The sequence below is a fragment of the Acipenser ruthenus genome, chromosome 41 (genome assembly GCF_902713425.1).
Source record: "Acipenser ruthenus chromosome 41, fAciRut3.2 maternal haplotype, whole genome shotgun sequence".
Taxonomy (NCBI): Eukaryota; Metazoa; Chordata; class Actinopteri; order Acipenseriformes; family Acipenseridae; genus Acipenser; species Acipenser ruthenus.
The window spans coordinates 446,952-460,165 of record NC_081229.1 but is presented as its reverse complement, the minus strand read 5'-3'; the positions used below and the strand labels follow the sequence as shown (position 1 = coordinate 460,165).

Here is a 13,214-nt window from a genome sequence, read left to right as displayed (position 1 = left end):
GCAGATAGATGCAGCTTCTATATATCACAGAATGAGGGCCAGGGATGGATTTGTAGAGCAAGCGAATCTGTAACGTTGTAAAAGCTTTGGCAGCCCTATAACGTCAATAATACCAAGCTGATATGCCTTGTTAACCAATATTTAAGGACAATGAAACAACTCAGATTTAGTTTGGGAATCCTGGGCTGAAAATCCATATTTGTCTTCTTATTCACGAGCCTCTTACTGTGTATGAAGTCACTGATACATATAAATCAATAAATCAACAAATTAATAAATCACAGGTTTAGAGATGACTGAAAACTTTATTGCCTGTCACTGCTGGAACGATATATTAAAACAAACATATTTCCTTTTTTTTACATTATTAGGCACCACATCAAAACGTTTTGAAGTTGGTTATTCAAGCTGTTGAGCACAACGATCTACTATATGTATGAGTAGCAGTCGTCTGTCCCGGGCACCCTGTATATGTAGTGTACTGTCTGGGACATCTTAAATCTCAGGGACGCCTTCTGAAACAGAAAAGAGAGACGGGAGGTCAGATAACTAGACGCTGCATGCTAGGAACAGAGCGGGTGAACTGCATGACTGCAGTCAAACTGTGAAGCACCACTGCTCCCCTGCTGGATGATACAGGTAGCACGACAAAGCCCAAAAGTCAGTCTGAGTAGCTCCTTTGCACATTTCAGGGTTAAGTAATGCCCAGATAAGTCCACAGTGAGTGGAATCAGAATAGAACAAACGGTTCTTAAGATAATAATCTAAATCACTCTCTCTCCTCTTAAAGTCTACATGAGGGATTTAGGAGGGTGATGACAAATAGGATAGGACTGCACAGCAATGACCATGCAGCCTCTTTGACTCACCTGAGACCTGTCCAGTGTTTACTGCCTCCTAGAAGACATTCCTATCAATGACAAGGGAGGTAAGGTTGGTTAGAATGCAGGAAGAACATGCATTTAAAAGAGATCATAATAAAGTCTGCTAACATCCTGCAAAGTCAGTTTTACCACAAGCCACCATCATCTGTTTTTACAGACCTCAAATAGCACTAATGGTGGACTACCTAGTGTTACTTTGGGTAAAGTACATACAGTTCCATGTTAGTGTTTGAGAGGGACTGTATCCAAGTCCAAGTATGATAGGCAAGCTCCGGTGACTACTTCCAGCAGCAGGAGGTTTTTTATGTTTAAGCTCTCTTAGCTCCAAGGAAGCAAAACAAATGCAAATCCATGTGTCTTGTTTGAGAGGACAGGGGACAAGCCTGTAGTAATAATGCATCTCTTTACAATATCAGCTGTACCCATGACACAAGCCTGTAGTAATAATGTATCTCTTTACAATATCCACTGTACCCACGACACAAGCCTGTAGTAATAATGCATCTCTTTACAATATCAGCTGTACCCACGACACAAGCCTGTAGTAATAATGCATCTCTTTACAATATCCACTGTACCCTCGACACAAGCCTGTAGTAATAATGCATCTCTTTACAATATCAGCTGTACCCACGACACAAGCCTGTAGTAATAATGTATCTCTTTACAATATCAGCTGTACCCACGACACAAGCCTGTAGTAATAATGCATCTCTTTACAATATCAGCTGTACCCACGACACAAGCCTGTAGTAATAATGCATCTCTTTCAGACTCTCCTGTTTTCAATATCTGCTTTACTCACGACACTCACGTCTGATTGATGCTCTCAGACTGCCCGCCTCTTCATCCGGTTCACCAGTTCTAAAAATGAGAAGAAAAAAAAAATGTTATTCAACTTTCATTATATAGACCTTATAGCCAATACCTCCCAGCAGAGGGCACTGTTGGGATGAGTCGAAATGTTTAAGGTTCAACAGACAAAAAAGTAACAATAACTACATGTATATTTATTTATCAAACTGCCAATGATAATATTCTGACAGAATGTTAAAGAGAGAGGATTCAGAAACCGAGGGAAGTCACTTACGGCTGCTGCTGGTTGAACTTGCAACGACACTTTCTGCCTGCAATGAAAACACAGGGAATCTGTTCAAAATGAAAGGTGTGCTTACAAAGCTTTAAGATCCAGCGTGCATTCATGCTACAAACAGTTTGTAGCTTATTAAATGAAAGTTGATGGAGCTGCCATAGCTTTACTATATAATGGCTATGGCAGCTCATTCATTTTGATTGAATCCAGATCCCATACCGGGGCCACAGTTCACTTACTGAGGATGAGGATGATTCCCATTAGGAACAAGACCACAGCAAAGACCAGCCCCCCGATCCGCAGGGTCTTGTAATCTGAAGCACAGCAGATCATTATTGTTACTCATTATTATACTTACTGATCCCAGACTTCCTCGTACATCTTTATACTTTTTGTGATCCAAAATCAATAACTGTTGACAGTTACTACTCTAAAGCACAGCTCTGACAAAAAAAGTTTTGCATCACCTAGAATTTTAGGATTGAGACATAATTAAAAAAATCTATATGAACATAATTTAGATTTTTTATTTAACATCATGTAATCAAAGAAACTACAAAATCGCAAAAGTCTATCAGAAGCCATAATACTACAGTATTTCATGTTAGATTTTGAAATGTCAAATTGTTCTAATTTTGTCTGTTTTTTTGTTAAGGATACGGGCAAACTACAAAGCAGCATGTAATTGAATATGTTAATGTAACATTAATCAGCAGGTTTTATATACTTTGAATACTGCTTTTAACTCACCATAATAAAAAGGGTCGTCTTCATTCAATGACTGGTCTGAAGAGAGAAAAAAACAACATGGGTTAAAAATACCTGTGAATTATTGCGAGGTTCATTTCGTTTTCCTTTATTAATGGGACAGATACACATTGTGGGAGCATTTCTGATCACTCTTCAAGGGTACAACATATCATGCAAAAATATATCAGTAAATAAAAGGGATGCCTATAGAAAATACAAAGGAATTCTTTAGAATTCTCTAGATAATGTGTAGTTTCACTAAACACACAGAAATCTTTATCTTACCTCCTTCCAGGTCAGCAGCACTGCTAACTGAGGGAGAACAAAAACTGTGTATTAATCAACGCCCCCTCATCACATGAATTCAAGTACATATACTTACAGCATACACTCTTAGATGTTGTTAAGAAAGTCAGATTGTTTAGTTGATGTATGGATTGGTTTAGAACTGAGGCCCATTGCACTGACAAATCTTAAATTAACTGTAACGTGTTTAAAAGACACATTAGTGCTGCTCTGGTTCAGAATCTGCAGTGTCTCTAAAGAGTTCTGGAGCAATTGTTGAAGATTCTGAATTGTTGAAGATTCTTCAATCAGCCTCTGATTTCTTCAGGGAAGCTCAGGCGTAGAAATGGAGGAATAATTTTCCAGACACTGCAGCCTGGGATACAGGAGCGGCTGCCACCATCCCGCTATTAATCTATCTAATGTGCTGTGTCTCAAGTGCAAGTTACATAAAATGAGAGTCCCACTGTACTTTTACCATAAGAGACAATGTGAACTGTACGTAAGCATTTATAACAGATACCAGTCTTTTAGGGGACAGTCATTTCTCTTTAAAAAACATGTTGAAGCATTTTACAGCACTGGAGAATCACAAGGGCTACCACTAAAAATAAGTGGTTGGTGTAATTCAAGGGGGTTCCCGGTTGCTGTAAAATGCTCTAACAGATCTATCTGCTCTCCTCTAATATTTGTAACAGGCAGCAGTGACTCACCCAGAGCTGAGGCTCCAAAGCTGCAGATCGCCAGCAGCACAGGGAGGTCCATGGTCCTACAGAACAGAAACACAGCCCAGAGGGACAGGAATGTATCTGTAATATCTTTGGAAGTACTTCTGAGAAGTCCAGTCCATACTTTAAAACATCGGGCCATATTCACGAGGTTTTTAAAAGAATAAAATGCACACAGCTGTTCTAGACTGTTGTGAGAGATGCCCACCACAGTCCAGAGCCATTTTATTAATATTGAACTAAATATAATGAATCCACTGACTTTGAAAAAAAAAATATTTAAAAAACGTACGAGTACAAACTTTGTGACGAGTGGAACAATAGCAATGCAATACAGAGTGCGGTGGAAGGAATACTCACAAACGCATTCTGGTAATCCACAGTTCACAACATTGGAAGTTTAAATAAATAAACAGGAGGCCTATTTATTTATTATTATTTTTTAGAAAAAAAAAGTTTTGGGGAAAAAATGCATCTCATTTCAGTGCACGGGTGAAGCCAAAGTTAAGTTTCTACAAACAGACAGACACTGCCGCCTCAGACCAGGAAAGAGTGCGTAGTGAGCAGTTCAAAAATTACTCTCTGGCGAAGCTTTGGGTACAGCTCCGTTACACGCACAGCTGTTTTGGGTTATTTTCGGAACTAGACATACACGGCACGAGAAGCAAGTGGAAGGAAAATATTTGAAAAAAAAAGTATTGCTATAAATGGGGAGTACAGAACCATTTCTGGCAAAAAAGTGAAAACAGATGTTGCACCAATATTACAGTTAAAGTTAGAGCGCTTTGATTTACAGGGCGGAGTCATCCCAACCGCCGAGTACAATGATATCATTCTCCTAACTCGGAACACGATTCATGTATTTATTTATTTATTTATTTATTTATTTATTTATTTATTTATTGATTGATTGTTCGCGTATATGTGTATTTATCGTTTAATGCGTCATGAAAAATGCTAACATCCAACATTTCAACGTTGACATAAAAGTAAATGATCCGTGCGTAGTAAGTTGTGTTATACAGAGCTTCACGTTTTAAAAGACCCGACATGTTTGTAATTGCCCTGGTCTCGTTTATAACGGTACTGAGAAAAGCAAACAATCCAGTCAGATCAACAACTGCTACACAGTTGACCTCTGCGTGTGTGTGGGCGGCGAAGTGAAAAAAAAAAACTTCGAAAAAAGAAAAGTACTTACCTAAAGATAAGATCCCCTTTCTGTGAGACTGGAAACCAAAAAGCGAGACTATTTTCTTTCTTGTGCGCAGCCCACTTATTGTATATTGTTCGTTGTTTGTATGTTATGAGTGCGCCTGTGTCAAGAGCAGCTGTTACTGTAATTCAGTCCCGTTATGGATCCGCTCCAAGTCAAGTTTAGCAGAGGAGTAGGGCAGAGAGGGGCGGGCGGAGCAGGGCTCCCGACACTGCAGGAAGGAGAAAGGGTACAGCAGGGCGGCTTGGAACTTACAAACGCAGCTTTATTCATGGTTTTGTGTTACTACAAGAAAACACGCAGGAGGTGGGCGAGCCGGGGCCCTGCACCCGCTATTACAGGGACTGCTCGGCTGCTCTGCAATAAAAACATGTATAGTATGTCCTGTACTGTGTGTAAGTGCATGCACCAAAACTCCTGGACATTAGGTGCATGAACCTATTCAGATGTACACAGCATCAGGTGCTGAATTAAACACTAGATGTGACAGTGGCAGTGCTGTTGCTGTTGACTGTACCAGTAGCCTACACGACATTTCCTGTTCCTCAAACCATAACATGTACTTTAAGTAGGTGTGTTCAGACTGTTTCTACTGTACCTGGACCCGTGTTTTTATCCAGGCAGGTTGTGTTTAACACACTGTGCCAGAGGCTGTGGACCAGAGGCCAGTTATTAGCAGCAAATGTGTCTGTTGAGAATAATATTCTAAAACTGAGGGAATACGAAGCCACCTTTTCGAGAGGGGTATTGCTGCCGAAAGCAGGCCCCCACAGCGTAGCTCACACATGGTAGTGCTGCGTGCGCAACTCGTAATAGAGGTCCCCATTATATTCTACAGCCCGATCACATGATAAGTACTAAAACGAATTCAATTGTTTGACAATAACCTAACCCTAAACCTAAGGTTCGTGGGGTATTATAGTCACCTGGTAGGGGTGTTGAGGGTCAAAACACTACGTAAATTACGAGTTCTGCACGCAACACTACCCTGTGTGAGCTACCGCACAAGCATGTCCAGGAGATAATAGATAGCTGTACCCAATTACAGGGAAGAGAACCATCTCCAATGCAATTAACAGACCATAGAAAAAACTTTCTTTAAACTTCAGATATATCATTTTCACAAGTCATGATGCTAAAACGAAAACTACAAAAAAAGGTTCATAATCTTAACTTAAGTTTGCTGAAACGAAATACACTCTAAAGGTCACTTCCTTTTATGGGAAATTGAAATTACAATGTATTTTAGTGTGCGTTTTGTATGTAGAAACATGTGAACGTGAGACAGATGTTATTTATATTATTTACCGGACGTTGGTATTTAGATCTACCGCTGTTCTAGATCGTTTGATTAGACCACGTTTCATTTTCACACCTGAAATGAATCTAAACGCAAGCCGCGCCTTACAGGAAGACCACCTCATTAAAGAGTGGGTAACGGTTTTTTTTAATACGACTCAGAGGAGATTCTAATTTTAGTTTATAACGAAAATTGTTCAACCCTTGGTTCATAGCGATGGAACTCTACAAAGCGGCAAACTTATTTTTCATGTTAATCTGGCTAAGTGAGTAGTATTTGTGTGTTATATGTAGAAACATGACCTTTATGTTATGTTTCTATTGCGTGCATGATTATATATATATATATATATATATATATATATATATATATATATATATATATACAGTAGTTATTTATTGAGCTTTTCACACAAAACAAATTAATTTGCTACAGACATTATTCATTTTGCAAACACATCTTACATGAAATTAATTAGGAACTAAAAACACAGCCATGTCTGAAAATGTCTTTAATGCTAATATTTAGTACGGCCACCTTTGGCATCAGTAACAGCTTGGCATCTTCTTGGCATTGTGTCTGTGTACTTTCTCAAAGTCTCCGGTGTAATTTGATTCAAATTTTCATGACGTTGTATCCACAGACTTGCTTTTGTATAGTTGCTACTTTGTCAAGAATGGAGTCCGATAAACTACAGAAGCAAAGGGGCGTTCGAATAAATTTACACACCACTGTATGATAAAGCAGACAAACCTTTTTCTTTTTTTACAGTTCAGCATTTGCTTATAAAACGATCTTTAGGATTTACAAAAGACAAGAACTTCATTCATAATTTAATTGTTTATTAATATAGATACTTAAATTAACCTTAAATCAGGATCAATAATTTATAATTTATAAACCATGAATACACTTTTTGTTTCAGATTCTATTAATACGCATTTACGGCACACGCATTTTATTAATAATGGTTTATTAAACGTTGATCACACATCATTAGCGTTCATTTATAAACGTGCATCAAATGGACCCTTTTCCTATCTGCAGATTTTAAACCAGCATAGCGCACTTATGTTAATGTTCAGCATAAACCCTATTCAAGTGTTTCTGCAAATAATGACACAAATCAAATGTATTGGTCATGTTTTGTTATTGATCACCAAAATAACCCAGGTTATTCATTAATTTTATTATTAGTATTATTAATAGTATTATTATTTCACATTTCTAGTTGTAGGCTATTGCTGTTCTCAATATTTCTTTAAATTAATACAATATTCAATTTTATTACGTATTTGTTTATCAGAAAATATTGAAAATCAAAATATTCGTCGTGTATTATTATTATTATTATTATTATTATTATTATTATTATTATTATTATTATTAACAGGTGCCCCTGCGTGTATCGCTGTACACGTTCTTCAGTACCAGCAGTCTCTTACAGTCGCTCCAGGACAGACTGTGAACCTTACTTGCGCTCTTAAGAACCAGACTGGATTGGAGAGGTTTATATACTACTGGTACATGAAACCAGCATACCCGAAGAGAGATTACAAAGAACAGCCTGTCAAAAACACCAGCAGAATATCTCATTTCCAGCGTGAAAATCACAGCTACACAATCCTCACCATCGATAATGTCAGCACGTACGATGACGGAGAGTACAGCTGTAAGGCGTATTTTTACACAGCTGCGGAAGAGCAGATTGTGAACAAAACATTACTTTTTGTGAAAGGTAAATATCTATCTGTATAAAATACAACTGCTTTGTCAGTGGTGGTTTTTCATGTCTATTTGTCAGTGTTTGTTTGTACAGTATTTCCAACATCGACAACAACAACAACAACAAACAAACAGACTATTTTATTTAACACTATAGCCCCATTGTAATGCTACGTTGAGGAGTAAATATTACTTCTAGTGAATTAAATGACCTACAAAAAATGTTGTTTGACTTCAGTTTACTAACCAGACATGATTTATTGAAGATATTTGGAAATTACTTTCACACAACCATGTTAACAAAAACTTAGTACAGTCTTCCCCTTTGCAACTAACCCTTGCTTTATGAAAAGCCAGCAAAATACTGTTATAAACCTTTATAAAATGTATAAACCTGCCATCGAAGCTTTTCTTATGAGCAGAATGCATTTTAAACTAACACAGCACACGTGAAAGATATGTTCAGCATATAGAAAACCCTGCATATAGTGACAGAACAAACACTTTGGTCATGCTTTTTATTAAGCACCATTCTCCATTATTACATCTGTTAAGCAATCTCTTAAAACAAGTAATATGTATATATATATATATATATATATATATATATATATATATATATATATATATATATATGCATTTTAATTAATTAATTGAGCTAATCTTATTTATTGTTTGTTTTTTATTGATTGATTGGATAATTGATAGATAACATTTTGAGTTGGGAAAAAGGCACGTAGAATTAAAGTGCTGATATATTCTGAGTGGAGCTACATTTCTTCATTATTATTGACCAATATGCTATATTGATGTTGTTGTATAAATTCTTATCAGCTACCCCAGAAATCCGACTCCTCGCTCGTTCAGTGAATGAGAGACGATCCCTGATTTGCAGCGCCGTGGGTTTTTACCCTCGTGATCTGAACCTGTCCTGGGTTTACTCCCCATCCGGGGAACCTGAGGAAACTGAGGAACCTGAGGAACAAGGATCATTCATGTTGAACTCGGACGGGACCTATAGCAAGAACGCCAGCCTGCAGTTTGAAAAGGGAATGTGGAACACTGGCACTGAAATCACATGTCTAGTGAATCACACATTGCATGTTCAAAGAATCAGCTATGCAGGTAGGGGCGCTTTTGTCAACTACGGTCCTTATTTTCAAATAATTCGCTCCAGTCTTTAACTCCTATTTTCTGAAAGCAGAAACACACTGATTGACTTTACATCTAAGTCATGCAATTGACGGTCTCTTAATCACACTCAAATTGTTTCTCAGTGTTGTACATTACTGTTGAATTTTCATCCTTCACAAAAACAGGAAATAATGAAAAACAGTAGTAAAGTCTTTAAAAATATGTCCCGATAAGTGAAATAGATTTGGAAGTATTATCAGAAATATCATCAGCTAATCTGCTGAAGTTTATAGATAACTACATGACATCAATACACATCAGAAAAGCACACTGCAGGGCGGCTAACAAGCCACTTCTTAAACCAAGAGGCTCCTAATGCTGATAATAAGTCTCAAGGTTTTGTGATTACTTCATTTTGTTTCAAATATTCGGAGTGGTTTAAAGCAATTCCTGTTTTATATCTGAGCTGAAGAGCAGCTCCTGAAACTTAGAAGAACAATAATAATAATACATGAGTAATTGTAAAAATAAATGATTGAAAACATCCTAAAAATGCAAGAGGAGTACACCTGTGAAACTACTTCCTCTGCAATGCATTTCAGCGTCTTAGTTTTGAGTACACTCGTTGTTTAGAAGTAATAGTTGTTGCAGCACCAAACATTAAAACAGAGACATGGAAACTTTGTATACGCCACTCTTCAAATCATTGCCTTCAATCAATACGTTTCGCACTCACAAGTAAAATAATATATACAACGAACTATCTATTCATCATTAAGTTATGTCTTTATTATTTAGGTATGTATTAATTTTACGCACGTGTGCAATTATTTCATATCTGTTTATTGCATCGTACTCACATCCTCACAGTGAGCTCTGAGACGGAAATGAGTGATTCTGTGACCCTCACCTGCAGCACTCTGAGTCCCTACCCTCCACGCGTGACCCTGTCCTGGGATTCACCTCCTGGTGGACCCCGCTCTTCACAGCGGGGACCCCCCTCGTTAATCCAGGACGGCATTTACAGCACAAACGCAAGCCTGCAGATTGAACGGTCTCGCTGGGACGATGGCTTTGAGGTTGCATGTGTGCTGAAGCCAAGGCTAAGCGACGAGAGAATCATCGATGACGGTGAAACAGATTTTTTTTTTAAATTTCCGTTCTTTATTTGATTCTTTACAATTAGGTCTGGATCTGTAAAAGTTAGCAAGGTGGTTACTGTTGTTTGAATTATATACTGTAATTCATAAAGTGTCGCTTGACTGTATTCCCAGTTTACACTCCGTTAAAATTACTTACACTCCGTTAAAAGGTTTGACAGCAACAGAAATATTTTAGATGCTTAGCCATCATTTACAAGGAAAGAGGGGCACAAATGTTAGGAGAATAGAATTAACCAATGCAATTTTGTTAACTGACAAATATTCGAAAATTACTTTAGCGAGTTCAGAGATTAATGAAACTGTTCCAGAGTGTTTAGTTGAGTCAAGGATGTAAAAACTCAAAGTTTTTCATGCTGTTTTCACTCTACGAGAGATTCGATTTTAGAACCGATTCTGCACTATTGTATATTCGCTCAGGTAATCATGGCAAATGGTATTACCGTTTCCTGATTGTACTGGTTGGTTCCCTGTTTGTGATGCTGCTGATGGTCTGTGCTCTGAAACGCCTGCCAGGTAATTATTATTATTATTAATTTCTTAGTAGACGCCCTTATCCAGGGCGACTTACAATTGTTACAAGATATCACATTATTTTTACATACAATTCCCCATTTATACAGTTGGGTTTTTACTGGAGCAATCTAGGTAAAGTACCTTGCTCAAGGGTACAGCAGCAGTGCCCCCCACCTGGGATTGAACCCACGACCCTCCGGTCAAGAGTCCAGAGCCCTAACCACTACTCCACACTACTGCTTGTTCTGGTGTGTTTATTTTTTATCCATTCATCACACAAAGAAAAAGCTGTCACAAATATTTCGAATAATTCTGCATTTCAGCAAAAGAACAAAACTCAGTTCATTGATCAAGTAGGAATGAAACCAGCTCTTCGTCCGCTTTTCTAAATGACGCTTGTGGGTCAACCTCCTAAAATAACCCAGACTGATCATACTCTAAACTGTGTAATAATTAAACACCTCTGTCTTTTAAAGCAGATCAGAAACCCCACAGAAGACACAACAATGGAGATGAGAAGGTAGGGGGGCATCTACTACAATATAAAATAGAAATCTATACGTGCTTATAAAAATCTACGTTTACTGTAACCACAATTACAAGCAGATATCTAGTAGATATCCAGATATCTAATAATGCATCTACGAATGTGCTATAAACCATATGTGTTATAAGAATATGTTACTATTCGTTTAAGGAACTGTATTGTTTTTAAAGTTGTTTTAAACTAACGCATTCAAAATTGCTTTTTAACACCCCGTGTAATGCATCCATTACACGCGATTGCATTAAACCACCTATAACCACTAAGCACTCAATAGTGCTCAATTTACTATTATTTTCTCAGAAGACGCCCTTATCCAGGGCGACTTACAATTGTTACAAGATATCACATAATTTTTTACATACAATTACATTATTTTGTACATAATTTTTTTACATACAATTACCCATTTATCAGCTGGGTTTTTACTGGGGCAATCTAGGTAAAGTACCTTGCTCAAGGGTACAGCAGCAGTGTCTCCCATCTGGGATTGGACCCACGACCCAGTCAAGAGTGGTGTTCCATGTTAATACTCGTTAAAAACCTGTAATACATTTCTGGATTTCTATGATTTATATCGGCTCCACACCAGATATAGATATCGTTTTAATTGGTTGGCCTATTATATAGCTATATATCATGTTATATAAGTACATGTAGCATTATTTTCTAAATGTACGTACTTATGCATGCATTTATTTATTTCCAGTCACAGTGTGGAGATGACCTACATTACACTAACATCCAGTACAAAAAACAGGAAACCGCAATGTAGCTCAAAGCAGGAGCGAGGTGATGGGGAGACTGTGTACTCGCCTGTCAGGATGCGGGACGGAAACGACCAGGCCAGTGAGATCATCGTGTACGCAGCGCTGGAGCTGCAGAGCAGAGCCCCCTGCAGACCTGTGGCTGACCGCGACCACTCCACTGAGTACGCTGCTGCACCAGAGCTGAGGCGCACACGCGACCCCGTTTCCAACAACAAAGCAACGCAGCCCTTCACACTTCAGAGATGAGACTAAAGAAACCAAGCCAGGCAAACACACATTTCCACCCTGACGTCGTCAGCAGCCCCGAGTTGCCATTATTTTCTGTTAGTTTTACTGACATTCAATGGAACGCGTTTAATCTCGAGCGCATTCTTTTGTGTGTTGTTCTTGGTGATTCACGACACGTATCGTATCTTGTGATATAACCCACTTGCTTTAGTTTGGTATTTTATTCAGAAAAAACTAACTTTTACATTTCTTTATAAGTTTATAACTTTGCAAATGCGGCCCTTTCATAATCTGTATTATTAAAAAGCATGGTATCTTGGCCATTCTTCTCAGTCTCTTCTAAAGCTCATTATTATCCAGAAATGGAAACTGCTAGAATGTTCATTAGTAAATCAATGCGGACAATGTGTTTGAAACCCAATGCCACGAAACTGGTATTAAAAACTATATGAGGATACGCAGGCGTGTCTAATTGTTTTCTCTGACTCTTTCAAAGTGACATAAACGAGTGTGAAGAGACGAGGAGCAGATACATGAAGGAAACGAGACCTGCACGCACAATCCGTCTGTTTAATACAGAAATGATAATACACCGGAGCGTAGATTTCCATCTGACACTAAATAGCTAGAGAGCACAGATCATGTCCGCATTCCTTTTCAATATTTTACCTGAAAAGTAAAATAAGAAAAAAATGAATACATATCTGCAAAGTTATTGGGGATATCTATAAATAAACAAATTATATATATATATATAGAGAGAGAGAGAGAGAGAGAGAGAGAGAGAGAGAGAGAGAGAGAGAGAGAGAGAGAGAGAGAGAGAGAGAGAGAGAGAGAGAGAGAGAGAGAGAGAGAGATGTACAATTGGAAATAAATATGAACTA

The 13,214-nt window shown here is 37.9% G+C and overlaps 2 protein-coding genes across 4 annotated transcripts; one reads left to right on the top strand and one right to left on the bottom strand.

Annotated features, from left to right (window-relative positions):
* Positions 1–285: 285 nt before the first annotated feature.
* Positions 286–5,112, bottom strand: LOC117972149 (phospholemman-like). 3 transcript variants are annotated; one of them, XM_059011261.1, is made up of 9 exons: positions 4,939–5,112; positions 3,726–3,781; positions 3,013–3,039; positions 2,728–2,763; positions 2,217–2,291; positions 1,975–2,011; positions 1,699–1,748; positions 870–910; positions 286–515 (listed from the first exon to the last, which is right to left on the bottom strand). In XM_059011261.1, the coding sequence occupies exons 2-8, from the start codon at positions 3,775–3,777 to the stop codon at positions 888–890; spliced, it is 300 nt and encodes a 99-aa protein (XP_058867244.1). In that variant the 5' UTR covers positions 3,778–3,781; positions 4,939–5,112; the 3' UTR covers positions 286–515; positions 870–887. The 3 variants fall into 3 exon arrangements, with proteins under 3 accessions (XP_058867244.1, XP_058867243.1, XP_058867242.1); XM_059011260.1 differs by lacking the exon at positions 4,939–5,112 and adding an exon at positions 4,101–4,125 and having other exon boundaries at positions 286–512; XM_059011259.1 differs by lacking the exon at positions 4,939–5,112 and adding an exon at positions 4,101–4,124.
* A 2,668-nt stretch (positions 5,113–7,780) lies between these two features.
* On the top strand, positions 7,781–13,018 carry LOC131709011 (uncharacterized). The gene is made up of 6 exons (XM_059010603.1): positions 7,781–7,991; positions 8,813–9,103; positions 9,983–10,243; positions 10,693–10,788; positions 11,265–11,308; positions 12,042–13,018. The coding sequence occupies exons 1-6, from the start codon at positions 7,781–7,783 to the stop codon at positions 12,105–12,107; spliced, it is 969 nt and encodes a 322-aa protein (XP_058866586.1). The 3' UTR covers positions 12,108–13,018.
* The last annotated feature ends 196 nt before the right edge of the window (positions 13,019–13,214 follow it).

Excerpts from the sequence above, each read along its gene's own strand:
- LOC117972149 (XM_059011260.1), bottom strand. Across the intron at positions 3,040-3,725 it reads CTTTGGAGCCTCAGCTCTGG|TTAGCAGTGCTGCTGACCTG; the intron begins GTGAGTCACTGC and ends GTTCTCCCTCAG. Across the intron at positions 911-1,698 it reads TCTGAGAGCATCAATCAGAC|GAATGTCTTCTAGGAGGCAG; the intron begins GTGAGTGTCGTG and ends TGTCATTGATAG.
- LOC131709011 (XM_059010603.1), top strand. The coding sequence starts at position 7,781 with ATGAAACCAGCATACCCGAAGAGAGATTACAAAGAACAGCCTGTCAAA. Across the intron at positions 7,992-8,812 it reads AACATTACTTTTTGTGAAAG|CTACCCCAGAAATCCGACTC; the intron begins GTAAATATCTAT and ends AATTCTTATCAG. Across the intron at positions 10,244-10,692 it reads CGAGAGAATCATCGATGACG|GTAATCATGGCAAATGGTAT; the intron begins GTGAAACAGATT and ends ATATTCGCTCAG.